Source organism: Lactuca serriola, chromosome 2 (assembly GCF_051521515.1).
Source record: "Lactuca serriola cultivar US96UC23 chromosome 2, Lser_US96UC23_V15, whole genome shotgun sequence".
NCBI lineage: Eukaryota > Viridiplantae > Streptophyta > Magnoliopsida > Asterales > Asteraceae > Lactuca > Lactuca serriola.
In genome coordinates, this window is record NC_136409.1 from 221,172,962 (window position 1) to 221,194,367 (window position 21,406).

The 21,406-nt window shown below is 35.8% G+C and overlaps 1 protein-coding gene across 1 annotated transcript; it reads right to left on the minus strand.

The window, feature by feature from the left end:
• Positions 1-19,663: 19,663 nt before the first annotated feature.
• ABI4 (Integrase-type DNA-binding superfamily protein) lies at positions 19,664-21,100 on the minus strand. The gene has a single exon (XM_079028886.1). It carries the CDS (start codon positions 20,936-20,938, stop codon positions 19,901-19,903), a length of 1,038 nt encoding a protein of 345 aa, XP_078885012.1. The 5' UTR covers positions 20,939-21,100; the 3' UTR covers positions 19,664-19,900.
• Between the last annotated feature and the right edge of the window lie 306 nt (positions 21,101-21,406).

Here is a 21,406-nt window from a genome sequence, read left to right on the forward strand (position 1 = left end):
TTTTAATTTGTTTTGAAATAATAAATTGTATTATTTGAGTATTATGTGAATTATGTGTTTTATGCTTAATTGTTGTGATTTGATAAACTAAAGATAAAAATAAGCATTAAAATAAAATATTAGATAAACCCAATATCTATGAATGAGGTTGTAGTGGTTGTGACAAGGATTCCGGATGTATAAAGAATGTCGAAATCTGAGTTATAACAAAGAAGTTATGACCTGTCGAAGTTTCACGACAGAACCGGTACGACACTACGTGACGTAAATATTGAATTTACGATAGAGCGATTTTTATCCTTGATGATCTAAACAAAAGTCGTAGAGTTCGTTAAACCGAGAGCGTACATAAAAAGAACACCCAAATCTGACTTCGTATGAGGAAGTTATGATTTTTCTAAGTTTCGACTTAGTAGTATGCAGCCCAAAACTCGAAATTTAGATCGAGTGATTTTTAGCCAAAACAATCTAAACGAGAATCGAAGATCTCGTCGATATTAGTGCAACGGTAAAAAGACAGACGAAAATGAACGTCGGATGAAGAAGTTATGAACTTTTAACGGACTTTTCCTGTCCCGGCCTGTTAAAAATATAACTTTAAAAATAAAGTCAAAAGTAGCCGACAGAGTCTAAGTGAAAGTTGTAGAGCATAGTCTCACATACGCGTGGATATAAAGAACGTCAAAAACGGAGCTCATATGCGAAAGATACAAATTTTAGAAGTTTGGAAATTCGGAGTACGCCCAACGTAAGAGAGTACACCCAGCATACTTGTGTTCATGGTCTGAGTTGGGCCACATAGTCTACTCCATCGCATGGTCGACGCGTGTACGTAGCTCCGATGCGTTTAAGATGATCCACCCGTACGCCCAACGTACCGAGCCGCAACACAGTATGCCGAGCGTACGAGGACATTACGCCCAACGTAACCCCGCTGTTCAACCACTATAAATAGAACTCAAGGCTGCCCGATTTTTGTTTACTTTATGTACATCTCTCACCCTTATACTCTCTCCTAAATTGCAAGAAATACCCCCGAAGCCTAGTGTATCGTCCTAGCACCCGACGCAAGTTCCAGAGCCCCGAAGATCCCGTGAAAAAGAGTTTTCGAGCCGAAAATCTATCTACGTGAAGCCCGAATTTTGAGAAAAACACCTCGGTTTCATTTGAAAATATTTTTTTAAAAGACGAGGTGTTGCCCAGTTATCGTCTTAACAAGTGAGAGTATAGTCACTTTCTTCTTACACATAGATATGAAGTATTTTCTATAAAATACGTGTTATGTGTAACTATATTGTTTGTTTAATTGAGATGGGTGTTGAATAGATGTTTTGTATAAGTTTCAAACTGTATATGTATTTTTATCTACAAATATGTTGGGTAAAATATGGGTAGATGAAATAGTTGATGTGTGTTAAAATGATGAGAGGCCTCGATATTGTTATTGTTTCAATCATCTAGTGGAGTATAGATGACGACCATGGACCTTTCTAGACAGTACAATGGAATGCTAGCAGGCTCGCAACTTGTAGGTGTTTGTGAACTTAGTGTTCAATGGTATACTCCATCCCCAACATGGTTGCCTTATTTGACATAAATTGCTGAGGAATCCCTAAAGCAGTGTTGTCACGCTGATGAAAATCCTTAGGCTAGGTCCCTTATAAATGGTGTTTAGGGACGTAAAGTGAGGATAACGGGAACGGGTAATCAGGGCTATTGTTGTTTGATGAAATTAATAAATTTATTGTTGGTTGATGAAAATGAATAAATTTATTATTTGTGGGTTGAAAACCTTATATGCTCACTAGGCTCTCAAGTCTGACCACTCAACTTTTTATATTACAGGTAGTGGACCCAGAGCATAGGTGGATGACAACGAGAGACTTTTTGATTATAGGCCAGTAGTTGTAAATAATTGTTCTAATGCTTATAATGTATTGCTTATGATTTTGGTCTGTATCGGAACATGACATCCCGAGGTTTTGTTCTATAATGAAAATATATTTCTTTGAGAAATGTTTTGATAAATTTTTATTATATTTTGTTTTGGGAACAAATTCTGCAACATCTTTTGAGAGATTACTCTGATTTTATTTTAAAAGCAACTAAATCGGTATTTTCTGGCCTAGAAATTTGGGGATGTCACAAAACCCATGCAAGATAGGTCAAAAACCCAATTGAATGGGAACAAAAATACCAACCGGGAAATATTATGTCTATTACACTCATTAACGTAAATTTATCTTTTTAAGCTCAAAAAATAACGTAAATTGTAAAATTCGGGGACAAAAAATAAGTTTTTTAATTCATTTAGTGATCGAAAAACGAGCACTAAACACATCCCCAAACTTTAAACATTGCTCGTCCCGAGCAATAAAAATAGAATAAAAAAATACTCCATGATGGCATGTCATCTCACATAATATGATAAATCAAGAACGTATATCGTGACAGCTGATCTCTAAGCATAGCTCGAACTTCTTCTTTTCCACGACTCTCACTTCATCATCAATTACCTGGATAGCAAAGAAGGGCTGGACATTGGGCTAATTTATTAGAACAAAACAAATAATAAGAAATGAAACAAGCAATGATGCAAAAATGAAAATAAGTAAAAAAAACAAAGAAAAAACAAAAGCATAAATAATAATACTAATACTACTAATAATAAAATTTAAAAAAAAACTAAAAAAAGAAAATTAAAAAATTAAAAAATAAAACAAACAAATTACTCTTCAACCCGCTTCAAATGAAGCACAATCACTTCCTCTTTTCATTCTCCAAAATGGTATTTTTCTCGTTGTTTGATCACCCAAATCCTTTCTCTCGTTGTCTCTTTTCAAAATCTCTTTGCACTGCCATTTCTCATCCCCAAACTTTTGAATTTTGGTTTTTTCATGATTTTGTATTTTAAACTCTTTATGCCTCAACAAGTGCTTCATCCTTTTCTTTCCAACCTTCACCAAGTGTTCTGGAGGCTGCTTCATCTCTAAAACATAAACTTTTTCAAGGGATGACAAAGCTGATTCAGCCATACTATCATTCAAGTCATGCATCTCCTTGACCCAACTCACTACGCTTTTAACTGTGGACTCTCTATTTTCCTCAATGTTACGAGTCACCTTACTCAAGTGGACATCCCTTAAATCTACCAATCTATATGTAACTCATATCAGTGAGCATTCTTCGACATTAGAGGGCTGTTTGATAGCCTTAAACATATAAAATGTCTTTTGCTCATCATTTACTCTCAATGTAACCTCTCCCTTTTTGACATCAATTAGTGCTTCAGTAGTCGCCAAAAATGGCCTCCTTAAAATTATTCCACAATCATCTTCAGCTTCATAATCCAAAATGATAAAATCAGCTGGAATGAAAAGATTATCAACTTTGATAATTATATACTCTATTTTACTTTCTGGATATACCATCGATCGGTCTGCTAGCTGGGTGAAACTGTGGTCGGTCTACCTTCACGAAGTCCTAATTTTTGAAAAATTGACAAAATCATTAAATTGATACTTGCACCCAGGTCGCACAAACCTATTTTGTCAAATTTTCCAATTTTGCACGGTAGAATGAAACTACCTGGATCATCCTTCTTCACAGGTAACTTGTTTTTTTATTATTGATGTGCAACTTTTTGTCATTACAACAGTCTCAAACTCTCTCCAAACTCTTTTCCTTGTAAGAACTTCCTTCATGAACTTGGCATATGTAGGCATTTGTTTTAAAGCTTCAACAAAAGGAATGTTGATATGAAGTTGAGAAATGATCTCTAGAAACTTCTTAAATTTCCCATCGTCTTCCTTGGATTTACTTTGCCTAGTTGGGAAAGGCAAAGCTGTTGGTCCAACTATCGCACTAGTTCGAGTATCTTTTTCTTGGGCCTTCTTTTTCTTTCCTGCACTTGGACTTGAACTTGTTGGACCTTCCTTGTTCGGTTTCTTCTGCCTGTACTCCTCATCGGTTATGTCCTCAATCTCGACATACTCTTTTTCATCATCTTTCAATTCTTGCTTCTTCTTATCAGTCTCAACACTTACCGAGTGTTGCTCATCATCGGTGACTGGTAAGTCATGATTCTTTGGAGTTAACTCCTTTCCCGATCTAAGCGTGATGACATTGCACTGCCTCTTATCATTGCCATTACCTGGATTTTGGGTGTTACCTGGCAACGTTCCAAGTTCTCGTGAGTTCAGTGCTTGTGCTAATTGCCCTAATTGATTTTCCAAATTTCTCATGGCAATTGTTTGATTCTTCTCACGCACCTCAGTCTTTTGATCTTTTTTGATCATATACTCCATCATGGATTTCTCGAAAGGTGACATTTCTTGATTTGATGAAGGCGCTGCTGGTTTTGAACTACTTCCTGATGCCTGGTGGAATGCACCTCGTTGTGGTCTCACTTGCTGATTTGGCATTTGATAAAACCTCGATGGGTTTTGAGGCCTTTGCTGAAACTGTTGTTGCTAAGGTTGCATTAGTTTTTGTTGTCCACCCCATGAGAAATTAAGATGATTTCTCCATCCTGGATTGTATGTTTCAGAGTATGGGTTATTTTGTCGTGGAAAATATTGACTTCCCATGAAAAATACAGATTCACGATTTTGTGGGCACTCACTATAATCATGCCCCGCTTAACAAAACACACACAAACTCAAAACAACTTTCTTTTCATTTGACCTGCCAGTCGATATCATATTCTTCATCATGTTTTTTATTGTAGCCAACTCAGCTGCTAACGCATCATTTTGAGCTGCAAGACGAACTTCAGCTGATGTACTTCCTTTGAAACCACCTACATATATCCTATCTGTGGGCCACTGGAAATTATTGGTTGCTATTCTATCCAATATTTCCACACTCTCCTCATAGCTCTTTGAAAGCAATGCTCCTCCAGTTGATGTATCTACTAGCATGCGTGTTTGGGCATCCAAACCTTGGTAAAATGTCTAAAGTTTCACATCATCAGGGAGTCGATGTGTTAGACATTTTCTCAGCAAATTGTGCTCCCACACTTCCCATAACGATTCACCATCCATTTGTCGGAATGATGCGATGACGTTTCTTAGATTTTCATTTCGTGTGGGTGGGAAAAATCTTTTTAGGAATTTTTCTCTTAATTCCTCCCAAGTGGTTATGGAATTAGAAGGCAAAGATTCGAACCAATCTCGGGCTTTCCCTTGTAGTGTGTAGGGAAATAATCTCAGCCTAAATGCATCAGCCGTCATGCCTCTTTGTTTAAAATTATCGCACATCTGGTTAAAGGAACGCAGATGGGACAAAGGCTCATCACTAGGCATGCCTCCAGAGAGACCATTGTTGTTGATCATTTGAAACATCACGGGTTTAAATTCAAAATTGTCAGCATTAATTGTTGCACTGACAATCGGCGGGTTTGTTCCTTCGAACCCTCTGTTTCCATTATTGTTTTCGTTTCCGTTATCTCCTATATCTTCTTGAATCCGAAGTCTCCTCAACCCTCTCAAAGTTCTTTCATTCTCCCAATCAAGCGCAAATTCAGGTGGTCTGAATCTTCGACCGACCAGAGTAAAATATCTTCAAGATGTTTAAGAGTCTAGCAACTACCTAATTTTCTAACTTCAAAATAAAAATAGTCCTCGGCAACGGCGCCAAAAACTTGTTGACGAAAACGCGTACTCGCAAGTATACGAGGTCGTGCAAGTAATATAGTCGCAAGACCAGATATCGAACCCACATGGACTATCCTATTCTAAGGAAGAGAGAACTAGGCAATTGATTGCAAAAGTGATTTATTTTATTTAACTAAAGAAACTACTAAAATAAAATTAAACTAAATTCAGCAACATAAAAATGACAACTAAAATAATCGAACAAACAAAGAAAACAATTAAAAGATATAACAATTATGAGAAATATGGTATTTAGTTGACTTATACGGGTTCAATAATTCTTCTTATACAACTAATATGTCAAACCAATTATGTAGAAACGAATAACTTAACACCAACAAAAGTTATCGATTACCTCTCGGTCTCATGATTCGATTTAAAAACATTCACATATATCTATATGTAGTTCATGATTTTAAAAAGCATTAAGTCCAACAAAATGTCCTTACACACGTCTATGTTAATTTTAAGCCAAATAACGAAACTGCAAAATTATATTCAAACGATGTCACAGATAAAGCTTATCTCGAAGTCAATATAAGCATGTAAATATTAAATTTAAACCAATCAAATTAACCCTAACTAACATTGATCAAGTGCTAGCCAAAATCAAAGTTACCCGTCAAAATCTATATTTTTAAAATAAACACACATTTGAATATGCTATTCGATTTCAACAAAATTGGTTCAAACAAAATCAACTACATTAAAATTACCATCTCATCTTAGTCAACCAAATCCCAAATAAATTACTACTCCATAAAACTAAATTCAATAATTATGATGAAATAAAATCTAAAGATCATTCTCAAATCAAACTATGTGTAATTGATGAAACTAAAAAGCATAGCAAATTAACATATGTTACTGCAACAGAACATAATTAATTGAAAAATAATGATAATAATAAAACAAGTGAAAGCAAAGTCAGGAAATTGACCAAGTTATTCGTTTGGTTTCCCTTTGTTTCTCCATCTCCTCCTCATTGAGTCATTGCCCATCTGTGTGTTTATGGATATGCAACATCAAAATAATAATCGAAGGTGGAAGGTAGTGAAGAATTTGTGAAGGAATGGCGACTGTGGTTTTTTTTAACTTGCGTGGTATGTATCTTCAGTGTCCCCCCTTAGGGCATCCACAATGTATTGAACTTAGGGATGAGCTTGGGTCGGTTTTTGGCTAAAACCAAACCAAACCGTAGAAAGTCGGTTTTTTGGTTTTTAAACCCATATAGGTTCGGTTTTTACATGGTTCGGTTTTTCGGGTTTGGTTTAGGGGTTTTCGGTTTTAAATCGTGGGTTTATAAGCTCCTATTGTTTTCTAGTTTTTGGGTTCCAACCCGGTGAAAGTACATAGCGATAAATTGTATTATATCTACTTTAAATATACTAAAATAAATAGTACATATTCTAGTATTCTAAAAGTTTATCACCATTAATAGTTTTTTTGAAAATAAACATAAAGTACTAAAGGGATAAAGTTTAAAGTCTAAAATTAAAAGTTTAAAACATAATAAATAATATATGTGTGAGTCGGTTCGGTTTTTATGGGCGGTTTTATACGTCAAAACCGAACCAAACCGTTATTTTCCGGTTTTTGTAAAATTCAAACCCAAACCGTTGGTTATTGCTTTGGTTTCGGTTTTTCGGTTTCGGTTATGTCGGTTTTTTTGGTTTTTCAGTTTTCGGTTCGGTTTTTGCTCATCCCTAATTGAACTCTATAGAGTTCAATGGAGTGCCACATCATCATTCACTATTCCATATAACTTTATTCATTTTTATCCCACAATGTATTAAACTCTACAAGTTCAATGGAACATATTAAAAAAATATTTATTTAAAGATTTAAAGACTTTCTTTTTTCCCATTGAAGAGTTCAATGACCATTGAACTCAAAATTCATTGAATGCCAATGTGGCATTTCACAATAGTGGAGTTGTATCCATTGAATGACAAGTAGACATGACACCTCATTCAACTCTTCCATTAAACTCCTCATTATGGATGCCCTTAATGCTCAGGTATAACAAATAAATATATAGCATAAGTGCATTCTTGTCCCTCCAACTCTCATCTATTGTGCAGATTTAACCCCAAAGCCTTCAACTTTTCAACTTGGTACAACTTTAGCCCTTGATCTTTCACTTTAATTCAATTTTAAATTTTCAGCTTTTATTTTTTTCTAACAGCAAACCAGCTTCATTTTCAACGTCGATTATGAGTAGGAAAACAACCGATTCAGCAAAAACTCAAAACTTCAAACTTGTAGATAATTGTGTCTAGTTTCCGAAACATCTTGAATCGTCTAAATCGGAGTCCCAATGAGCCAGATATGATGAAAACACTGAGACATGGTCAATCTGCCAAATATCTTTTATTCGCCTTTATTTGCTCGTGATGAATTTATCTTCTTTCAAACCCGTCAATTCCTTGCTGAAACCATTTGAACATTATAATATGAGTCCAACTCCCACCAAGACTCGTTGAATAAGTGGTGGGGGCCTAAGAAGCTTAGGCAATCTTGTATTCACAAGATAAAACCCGTTAATTCCTTTTAGATTTTTGAACTTCATAAGATGAAATCAAACTCCCACCATGACCCGTAGACTAGGTGGTGGGGAACCTATGAGACACGGGTTGCACGTTCAATAACAAGTAAAATGAATACCATCAATTCCGATGCAAAACACAATGTGCTATATTATGGATTTCATGCAAGAAAACAATCTCCCACCAACCTATAGAATAGGAGGAGGGGAACTCAAGAAACTCGAGTTGCAGTTGTGATGACAAGTGGTGATGAAAGTCGTCAATTCAGATGAGAAGCACATGGTGCTATATTATGGATTTTGTGCAAGAAAACCATCTCCCACCAACCTGTAGAATAGGAGGAGGGGACCTAAGAAGCTTAGGTGAACTTGTAAAAACAAGTTAATGAGCCGTCAATTCCTTTAAGAACTTTGGACTTCATAAGAAGAAGCCCAACTTCCATTGACCTATAGAATAAAAGATGAGGAACCCATGAAAGACACTTCAAAAACCCAACTGAATGGGAACAAAAATATCAACCGGGAAATATTATGTCTGTTACACTTATTAACGTAAATTTATCTTTTTAAGCTAAAAAAATAACGTAAATTGTAAAATTCGGGGAAAAAAATAAGTTTTTAATTCATTTAGCGATCGAAAAACGAGCACTAAACAGGGAGCCCATGGCATCCTGGAGTAAGACCCTGGGGGAGTCCACGAAATCCTTATATGTTTGTATGCGTGACTTATATGATTTATGTAGCTTTTATAGCTAATATGGATTATGTGATTATGTGGATTGTATGGGGTATGCTCTGGGGAACTCACTAAGCATTAGCTTACAGTTTGTTGGTTTGTTTCAAGTACTTCTGAGCCTATGGGCAAGGGTAAGGCTTGATGGCGCGGCATGCACTCTCTCAGGCGTTTTTATGGGACACTCTGATATTTGAAATAAAATTGTTGATGTTATGAATTTGAAAACAGTTATTCTTGAGATTTTATGGTTCACTGGAAATGTTTGATTATTTAAAAATGATTTTTATTTTGAAAATTTGGGTCGTTACAAGTCGGTATCAGAGCCTTGGTTTAATGGATTTGGGCACACTCTCGGGTGTGTCAGGACTAAAACTAAGGAAATGGTAAAATTGTTTTCAAAAATAAAAGTTAAAAACTTCTTAAAATGGAAAAGAGGAGAGTGCAAAACGTGTGATCAACCGAGTCAAGTAAGTAGTTCCCCCATTATGTTAGCCATGTTATACTGATATTTGAGTTATGATAATCGTATGAATCTTGCTACGTGCATGCTTTCAAAATTGTATACGTTTAGGGTCCTATAACCTCAGAATGATTGATTTGGCCTTATTTCTTGTTCCTTGTCTGTTTGTGGTCTTAGGGTAGAATCTGTTATTCGAAAGTCTATTTGATCCTGTTCTGTGTATAATTTACATGCATAAGGCAACCCGTTATGATTGAGTTCTGGTTTGATATGGATGGAGTAAATATTAGGATAGCCTAGGATTTGAGCTATGTGGTAGCCCGTGAGATATGACTTGTTCTGGGACAAATTAGAGTTATCAGGTAGAGCCTTGGGGAAGGTACAGGTAGGTGTGGAAGCTCTATCGCCTCCTACCTCGCCTTCGACCTAGTGGTCTTCTCCATCGGACCGCCTCTCTGCCAACTACGTACATAAACTCGTGAGGGAGTCGCCGGAGACTGGATTTCTCCTATCCTCCTCACAATGGACCGAACGTCACCACTTAATCGTTGCATTCGTGTTTCCCTCTCACTGTGTTTCGTTCGTCTGCCTTCTTCCATCTTTGCCCGATCTGTTAGTCAAGTGATGAACATGGGGAAATAAATCCCTTCTTTTAGTTGCAGGTCCTTCTTTTTGTTGGAAGACATCAATGATAGAAGGGAGGGGTAAGGTTACTGCACCGATGAATAGGAAAGGGGACCAAAATGGTTGTATATAAGAAGGAGGGGGGATAAGGTTAAACGTGAATGCTAGCATGATTATATGGACTATTTGTGGAAGCTATTTATCAAATTACCAAACTACCCTTGTTTATTTATTTTATTATTTAAATTTTTATTTAATTTTGATTGGCCCATAATCATTCCAACATCCATACAATAATTAGTTAGAATACTTAAACCTACCTCACACTCTCTCTCTCTCTCTCTCTCTATATATATATATATATATATATATATATATATATATGGAAAGATCAATAGAAAATGTATACACCTTTGGAAACCTTAAAACCTAGAAAATCAATAGAAATGCATAAAAAATACTTTGAGATATCTGATCTTTTTCTGGACTTTATAAACATTAAAATCACACACACATATAATTTCATTGAAAACAGTTTTCTAAAAAAAATTACAAAAACTTTTTTTTAGCGAAAATGTAGCTATATATGTGATTTTTTATTTATAAATTCAAAAAATATTAGATATTTTAAAGTATTTCTTTATGTATTTTTATTTGTTTTTTTTGGGTATCTAGGGTTTTTTTAGGTTTATGCATTTTTTATTGATCTTCCAACTATATATATATATATATATATATATATATATATATATATATATATTGCCGCCTTTGATCTTTTTATTAGGCCTGATAATTCTCGACACGACCCACGGCACAACACGAGATAAACAGGTTTGGGTTGAGTTTTTCAACCCGCCAACTCATTTATTAAACAAGTCATATATAATTTTGTCAAAAAACATACGAGTGGACCCCCAACCCGTTTAGAATTTTAATAAAAAAATTATATATTTTTTAAATTTATTAAGTATTATTCGTATAAATATAGGATACTAGGATATGATATCATTGTCTTCCATAAGGTTATTGACCGTTTGAACTATGATCTTAACCATTTGCTGATTTGAACCATGGTTGCCCTTAATAATCTCACAAACACAAAATTGAATTACCCCCTACTGAACGAAGAAAGATTACGGTGGCACTGAATACTAATTAACGATTGAAGGCATGGAATTACACCTGAATGATGAGTCGCGTATGAATTTATCTATTTCTGGGAGAAAAAATGGGAACTGTGGCTATTACATTAACACTTGATATTATCTATGTTTCTATTAATCTTTTAGTTTGGACATTTTTCCATGAATGTTTCTAATTTTCATTTGCATCTACACTACAATAAATAAGAGTATTACCGGTGACAGGCGTCGCCACTGAAAGTGGTGTTTGTTGCCGCTAATACTTTTAGCAGCAACGTGCCGTCGCTAAAAGGTCGTCGTTGATGCTTTGTCGCTAATACTCCATATGTTGGCGCTAATGCAAGATGTCGCCGCTAAAGGTCTATCACCGCTAATAAGCGTGAGTCGCTGCTAATAACCATATGTCACCACTAAAGACGTCATCCTACATAATGAAAAATATCCAAAATACTAGTCTAAAATACTTACACAAACAAACATTACAAAAATCCTACAAGTTGTTACTCGTCATCATTGCTCTCCTCGTTTCCGTCGGTTTCATTCTGTTGTGGAAACGAACGAAACCATTCTTCAAGTGCGGCACTACATGTTGGATCTTCTAACCTTGTTTGAAGCGTGTCCAACTACAAAGAAAACAACATAGTCTTATAAGTTAAACAATCATTATAACATTCTATATACAAAATATACATTCCACATACAAGTACAAAATATAGCATTGTACTATAACTAACAATTACCAAACTACAAAATACCATTATAGCATTGTACTTTCATAAACTAATAATAACCAAACTACACATATTGCATATAACACATTATAACATTGTATTATAACTAACAATTACCAAACTACAAAATATCATTATAGCATTGTACTTTCATAAACTAACAATTACCAAACTACATAATAGCATTGTACGATAACTAACAATTGCCAAACTACACATTTTGCATATAACACATTATAGCATTGTACTTTTTTTTCATTTTTTCCATTATAGCATTGTACTTTCATAAACTAACAATTACCAAACTACAAAATACCAATATATATCAAACTATAACCAAAGTAACAATTACCAACATATAAAATATTACCAAACTAACTCTGACTGTCGGTCTGCGAATGAATGGCCCCTGAATGGCCCACTGACGCAAGGGTTGCGTATCTGTCATCGAAGTACTTCATCATACCAGTCTTGATAGACCCAAATAGCTCCGGAATATGACCCCATACAATCTTGACCACCTCCTCACGAATGATCTCCCTAAATCGATCCTCTGTCAATATTGTCCCTTCCTGGCCGATAACCTCAGGCGCTGCTGGGGCCTCCTGATCACCCTGCCCTGATCCCGATCCGGATCCAGTCATAAAACGCCTCGTAACTACCATATTGAAAATATACTGGAAGATATCAGACAATCCGCATAAACAACTGGGAACCAACTCCCGACTAAACCCTAGGGGTTATCACTTCCTTGCTACGTGTATGGGTCATGTGCTTTCAGTAGTACAGGCCCATACTACCTTCCACACCTACCCATATTTATCTCAAGTATTATCACAACACCCTAACAATATACATGCATATGGTGGTCGCTCAACCTCACTCCTAGAGGAAGGCTAACTATCTCACAAATGACCTACCGACCTCACACAACCCACCCATTCGTGAAACTTCCACCAACCCTGCAGAACTAGTGTATAATAGTCATACATAACGCTGGACCCTATAGACTTTCGAATATCCGATCCTACCCTAAGCCCTTAATCAATAAGAACAGAACATAAGGCCAAATCAAACATTCTTAGGCTATAAGATCTTAATTATGTACGGTCGTGCTGCATACACTAAGCAACTACAATAATGATGTCAATCTCATATAAAGGAAACCCTAGGCTAGCAGGCATCATGTAATCAGGCAATTCTATCATGTAATTCCCGAAAATCCCTAGCCTATCACTAGCATACTGTTCTAACATATCACATAATCAAATAACTATATGGTATTTTGGGGTTTACTTACTGACTTCGGCTGATCGTACACCCAACATCCTCCTTTACTTATTTTGAAAACCATTTAAAACCAAGGCTCTGATACCAACCTATAACACCCATAAAATTCAAGACACTTTTAATCTTTTTCAAAACATTTAAAACCGGTAGTTATTACAAATTTGTTTCCAAAATAGTCTAATATCAGATTTTTCCCAGAGACATAAATAATACATGAAGAGCTGTACGATCACGCATTCGCCTTGCCGCGATCCCCTAATGTACCTGAAACTGTAAGTCCAAAATCTTAGTGAGTTCCCCCAAAATACCCATACCCATGACAATACACATATAATCATAAACAACATACTATGGGTCCAGTCAACCATCGGGTTGGAATACCCTAGGCCCTCAACCAATCGGTTGGAACGCCAACATACTATGGGTCTAATCATCCTCGGGATGGAATACTCACAGCCCGCAACCAACATGTAGGAAGGCCCAGGTATATTGGCTTTCGCACAAAGCAAATAAGCCACAACCGCCAAACAAACATGTGCACATATAACAAATATTCACATAACATTCTATAGACAATGAACCGATTAAACAGATCATACCACATAACACATATTACCATCCTATCTATCAGGATACCAATCTAAACAGATCATGCTAGCATATTACATAATTCCATCTTATAACTAGGAAACCGACCTAACCAGGTCACTAAGCATAAACATAACCTCTTTCTAACTACTAGGTTGCAAACCAATAAACATATCATGCCATAACCGGATACAATCCATAAAGGGTCGACCTTGGTGCCTTAGATCCTATTGATAGATAACTCACCTCGCAAGTAGTGCTGAAGTACTGTAAATCTCTGACTACTGTCTCACCGGGAATCCCAAACTATTACACAATAAATACTAAGTTAATACCCAACATAACCTTCTTGACTAAATGTCCACACCATTCATTAAGTCCATTTTCTTTATTGGGTCAAGGCCCAAATACCCAGTCCTTGACTTGAAAGTCCATATATAAGGCCCATTAACGGCCCAATTTACTAAATTGGGCGCAACTTCCTAATTGGGCCTAACCCTATGATCCACTATCACTATTGAGCCCAAAATATCTTATTTAAAAAGTCCAACAAAGGCCCAATTCCATTTAGTCCATAACCAGCCCAAAATCTGAAGCCCATTTGATAAAGGCCCGACAGAGGACGTACGCGGGGCGTACTCGACCAGATGTTGACCACCATCGGGGTGGTTGACCCAGTACGCTGGGCGTACTGGATTTACGTTGGGCGTACTCAACTGTTTGCCAAAACCTTATTAAGTGCTTAATGGCTTAAGCATTTAAGCCCAAACTTTAGATCCATAGACCGAACATGTATAGGATCCATAAAGTCATGAACTTTATCACTTTGGACGTCCATAAAGTTCTTAATGTTTGGGCTTAATCCATTAAGACCTTATTTCTCCATGCATGGGACACATATTGTTGGGTTTTAGTATACTACAACATCCTATGGTGCACATACAACCCTAAATACCTTGGATCTATACATGCAAATATGAAGTTTCCAAGATATTAGCCTATACTAGCATACAAATATCATATACTTGGCTAATAAAATAAATAGAATACATACCTTGTTGTTGTTGCTTGACTCCGTGAAGCTTGAGAGCCTAGTGCCCCAAGTGTAACACCTCAAATGGTTCACACAACATCATGAACACTTGGAATAACCATGAGAAGAAGACACTCCAAGCTCAAACTGACTAGCCCTCATATGTGTATTACTTGTGTCAATTTCTTGAGCTAAATGGGTCCTTATATATAGTGTGCACATTAGGGTTACACCATGTAACCCATGACTTTACCCATTCCTTATGCTCCATGGGTTTTAACCTCCATGGAGTATCCAAGGACCACCACATGGGTTAAACCCAACATAAGGAATCTTGGATCATAAGCCCACATATATAAGAATGAATGATTTACACAATCAATCCCCATATATTTAATCAGTCTCTTTTGATCAATAAATTAAGTCCAAATTTATTCTTGATCAATACTAATTAAATAACATAATTTTATATTAATATATTAGAATTTATAATATATTAATATGTCACAAATGTCCTCTTCTCACAAACGGTCTATCCAAATGTCCCGATGCCATGCAACCCAAATGGACCATGCCGAGTCGGGTCAAGTCTTACCAATTACAGTTATGGATTTAGACACTAATCCAACACATACAACTAATGGGACCTCATTTTTATCACTCCAAGTCCCCTCAAGAGTCTAGAAGGACAACCATTTTCGTCCAAAACACATCATGCACCACCTTATAGCTTTTGGGACTAGAAATGCTTCTATTAAAGTAAAATGGTGAGATCTATGCATATATACATAAAGTTTGGAACTTTATACCTTCTGGAGCTTCTTGAGCACAAACTAACTTCAAATCTACAAGCTTGATCTTCTTCCCCAACTCTTTGATGCGATACCTTCCTCTTAAAACACTCAAGAACACACCAAATAAGCTTAAACACTCAAAGGAAAGGTTAGGGGTTTGGGGAGGACGAACGTAATCTGTGGAGGCTTAGGTAAGGGAGGTTTTGATGCTCATAATGTTGCTTATAAAGGCCCTAAACCCTAAATATTAGGGTTTCACCCTGACATTAGTATGCCTAGCGTACACAAGTGTACGCCCATCGTACTAAGGCGGACCTTAGTACGCTTAGCGTACTCTTATGTATGCGCAACGTACTCCCTTTTGGCCCAAGTTTGGAAACTCGGCTCTTCACTTCCAACCCCAAGGACTATAAATGACAATGTAATGATAGAAAAGGGTTCGGGAATATCTGCCAAATCTCGGGATGTTACACGAGTGATGTCCTATTTAACATTAAAAATTAGATTAATTATAGTTTAAATAAACAATTAAATATATTATAGTTTACTTCTTTGAAACAGGCATTGCTATACGAGCGCGATCCACCTTTGTTTACAACTTATTGTTGTGCACAAACTCCTTTGTTTGACGTCGAACGCTTTAAAAATCTGGGCATTTAAAAATATTCGACTGCTTGCACCCAATTTTCACGTGACATACCCTCGGGGAGGGGGGAGGGTTGTCTAATTCCCTTGGGATATCAGCAAGCCCCCCCCCCCCCCCATTTTGAAAATAAGTATGTGCTTTATTTTTTCGGCCTCTATAAACTCTTTGTAAAGTAGCATCAATGCTCTGCAAAAACTGAGCACGCTCGGGATCCAAGTTAACCTTATCCAAATCAAACTTATTCTACAAATACAAAAAGGTTAGTTAATTAAATACTAATCACAACTAAACTTAAAATATTATCCTAGTTACCTTTAGATGCATGACTGTGACATTCCTTAAAGCGGGGGAAACATTGTCTCAACTAGATACGTTCAAAGGGATGTTCATCCACATATACCTCCCAATCTCACGGGTAAACCAATTACTACAGTTCCCGACAGACGAATATGTGAGCTCCCTATAGAAATCCAAATCCATGGGATTTCCCTTGTTTGCCCGTATCAGCTTTGATAGTTGGATGTTTCTTGATAGATCTTTTCTTTTCTTAGGAATCTCAGCTGAAAAATATAATTACAAATATTAGTCACGATGACTTATAATAAACGAATAAAAATAGCTAATAAATATATCATAGTAAGACTTACTATCATATTCGTGTTGTCCACGACCAAAGTCTACTGGAAGTGGTAGATCCCCGGCTCCATTACCTCCATGTCCTAGGCCCATAATATCTGCCATCATGTAGAAGAGTATCGCCCAATTAAACCCCATATTAGCCTTCAAAATTACAATATGAATAAAAGTTACACATATTGCATATATAAAAATAAAAGTTACACATATTGCATATATAAAAATAATACACTTTTTATTATAGCATCCTACTTTGTTTTTTTTTTTTTTTTTTTCATTTTTTGCATTATAGCATTGTAGTTTCCAAATTGTATAGAAATACATATACAAAAATAATACTTTCCATTATAGCATGATATTTGGTTTTTTTCATCTATAACATTATAGTTTCCAAATTGCATACAATATATACATACATATACATACAAATACACATATTATATATATATATATATATATATATATATATATATATACATACACACACACACACACACATATATATATATATATACACACTTTCCTTTATAGCATTATACTTTCGAAATTGCATACAAATACTCAAGTTAGGTGATCATACATATACATACACTTATACATATCTAAATATAAACATATAGACTTATACATAATACACACACACACATATATATATATATATATATATATATATATATATATATATATATATATATATATAACTTAACATATTAAAATACACTTAAACATACATTCCAATCATAAATGGTAAACAAATATACATATATAAACATATACAGTTATACATACAAATACGTATACACATATTGCAAACAAATACACATATATAAACATACATAATTTTTCTGTTTTCACTATAAATACATGCATTTATACATACATTACACATGTACATACATTATACATACTTACAAAAACACATACGAATAAATATGTACATACACATAATATAAACACATACGGGTATTAGCGGCGACAAAAACAAATTAGCAGCAACGAGTTTTAGAGGGAATTTATCCCGGTCTTTTTCGAGTATAAGCGGCGACAGCTGTCGCCGCAAAAGGCGTCGTTGCTATTGCTATGTACGGCGTCTATTGTGAATTGTTGGATTAGTAAAAATCAACGGTTTGGGTTTATTACTGGGGTTTGACACGGATCGTGATGTGTCACCATTAGCGACGACGCTTATAGCAGCGACATACAACGCGGAAGTCGTATGTCGCCGCTAAAGGCGTTGCACCTAATGTTGACTATTCTTGTAATGCTAGTATTTATTCATGTTTAATTATCTCTTTTATTTTTAGAATCTTTCATGAACCCACGAACCCAAATCTGACTACGAACCCAAATCTGACCCACGAATCCACCAACATGTGAATGCGTATAGTTAAATGGATCATGTTCGGGTTGATGTATTTTTACCTAGCAAGCCATGACCCGCCAACTCAAACACAACACGATTGCCAAACCTACCTCTCATGCTTAGAAAGTTCCTAAATGACCCCGGAAGACAAAACAACTAGCAAGCTAATACATACATGATACACCCGGTGTTCTATAGTCTCATTTGGAATATTTGGCTGTCCAGAAACGACAAAAACTTCAAGAAACTAGGAATGTCCTCTACAAAGGTTGCAGATAATGTGATTTCGTTAGCTTTTACTTGGTGTAAGCACAGGGGAAGGTAGATTGCGGTAATTGAGCAGTTTGGAGTATATCACCTTTTTTGCATTTTTCTCCTTAATTGTTTGTAATGCTCTTTTCTTTCGGTTCATTGTAATTTTGGCCTGATCCTAACGTCTTGCTAATCGATGCCCTTTCTTTTATATATAATTATCTTATTCGCTATTTCAATAAAAAACATATATGATACACCACCTTTGACCCTCATAAATTTCCGTATATTGACGTAGATTGTTAAATTTGACATTATGTTATGACAACGGTAACTTCACTTTTATTCCATTTTTTATTATGCCCTTATAAAGAATAAAAGTAACACTTAATGAATTACATATAAAATCAAGCCTTATCTTTTGGAGGAGGGAGTTGTAATACGCACGATGCAACTCTCTTTGACGCTCTGTAACTTACTATACCTATTCCATCCACAAACCATAATGTTTTTTTTTTATATATATTTAGGTTTATGTCTGCATGTTTATTGATTAAATAACAAGAACGTACCAATCGTGTGTATATATATATATATATATATATATATATATATATATATATATATATATATATATATATATATATATATATATATATATCCGCACAAAGCAATGACAATAAATAACTTTTTTGACGAACAATTTCTTTACGATAAAATAATTATTAGATTTTATTATTTTATTAAAAAAATTATCATTTTGTAATAAAATATTTATATTTACACTTTATATTTATATTATAAATCTGATGTAAATTAATTTATTCTAATAAATATAAATTAATTTATATACATAAATTTAATACCTTAAAATTATCATTTTTTCTAAATTAAATTTCTTAATAATCTTCCTTAATTCAAAGCTTTGCCAATGATTTATCTATGTATAACTAATTTGTCCGAAATCTATATTTTTTAAAATTCAAGATATAACTAATATAATTTATAATATTGAAAATTAAGAAGGAAAAAGAAGAAAAAAAACTTAAAAGTTGTCCAAAGAATATCAATGAAAGAGAGCAATTGTAATTAACAACTCTAAATTTAATAAAGTACTCGATAGATTAACAAATAAATGAACTCACTTGAAAACGAAAACTCGATCGGCTTACCTTTCCAAACAATGAGACGAAATATATTAAATCTTCACTGGGAAGATCATATAAATCCTAACTCTTTGATTATCAGACTTGTTTGCTCATAACATGTAATCAAAAAAACCCCAAATTGAATAAATGCAATTAAAACCATATTCAATTCCCCAGAAGTCTTCAATCCAACACCATTGTGAAAACTCGAATCACATTATTTCAATTCTTCTACCGGAAACTTGAAAAGCTTCAAAAATCAAATGACGGATCTCCATAGTCCCATATACTGGGTGGAGGGTACTCATCGTCATTTGTCGCAGCCCACAAAGAAGGCGACGATGGATTACCGCCGGCCACCGAAGTGGGATCGGAAACCGAAGTTCCCGCCATCATTGTCGGCGGCGAGTTGGACACAAGTGAAAGACTTGATCCCACTGAACCCACCAACGAATTAATCTCCTCCTTCGTTGGTCGATGCTTTTGACATTGTTGCACCGGTTGTAATTGTTCCCGTTGGCAATCCTTGTTTCTAGGGTTAGGGTTTGCGTTCGGATCATACGAGGTTGTAGTTGATGTTGTTGTCATTCTTAAAGTGGGGTCCTCTCCCTCAACGACATTGATTTTATTCAAATTGGGGTAAGCTAAGTACTGATATGGTTGTACAAGTTGCATTGCATATTGTACTATATTCTCACCAGAATTCGTACTATGGTGTACGGTAGGGTAAAACGGGTAAGGTACATAATTAGCCAAAATGGGCACCCCGGACGGCGTCGTTTGAGATGGTGAAAAGGTGAGATTGAAAGACGCAGGCCGTGGGAGTATCGGCCGGAGGGTCTGAGTCTTAGAAGCTGAAGTAGAACTACCACTGCCACTGCCAGCGCCACGGGGGGAGGAGGAAGCAGACGTAGTGGCGGCGGCTGCCGCTGTGGCAGTGCTATTACCGTCTACTGACGGTTGCTGGAGGTTGAGTTGAGCTCTGGAACCGTAGAGGATAACGGCAGCGCGGTCGTAGGCCCGTGCCGCATCTTCGGCGGTTGCAAATGTACCCAGCCATCGGCGGGTGCGTTTACGTGGCTCACGGATCTCGGCGACCCACTTCCCCCAGCTACGTTGCCTAACACCTCTGTACTTAAACTTGCTATTATCGGGTCCTCCTTTGCCTTTAGGTTTTCTGTTGTTGTTACGCGGCGGACTCCCACTGGCAGTCCCGCCGCTAGCGGTGGTGATAGGAGGAGGAGAAGAAGTGGTGGGGATTAGGTGTGAATCATTGCAGTTTGTGTCCATATTACTTTAAAGAAAGAAATAAAGAAGGGTTGGCGATAAGACCTAAGCTGGAAGAAGGAGAGAGGTGGATTGTGACGGTTGGTGATGGTAAATGGTGGAGGGGGGCGGTGGTGTTATATAGTGCAACAGTGGGAGTACTGTTGGTCAAATCTAGTTGGTGGAGAAGGATGCTTGGATTCCTCATAAGAAACATATAGATAACAAGATTGGTGCAATTAAGTACTTACGTTTGGATCATATCATATCATACATACAACGTTACAGTTGTCTTGGACAATTTGTATTAAGATCTATTATCCGAAACCTTTGTAAATATTTATATTATCCATATAAATTGTTTTTGTTTTTTTTTTAAATACAAAAAAAATGATTATGTTTTTATGATTTTACAAATTAAATTATTTTTATAAGTAACATGTATTAAGCATTAAATAATAAAATCTATAATTTTATATTATTACCATTCAA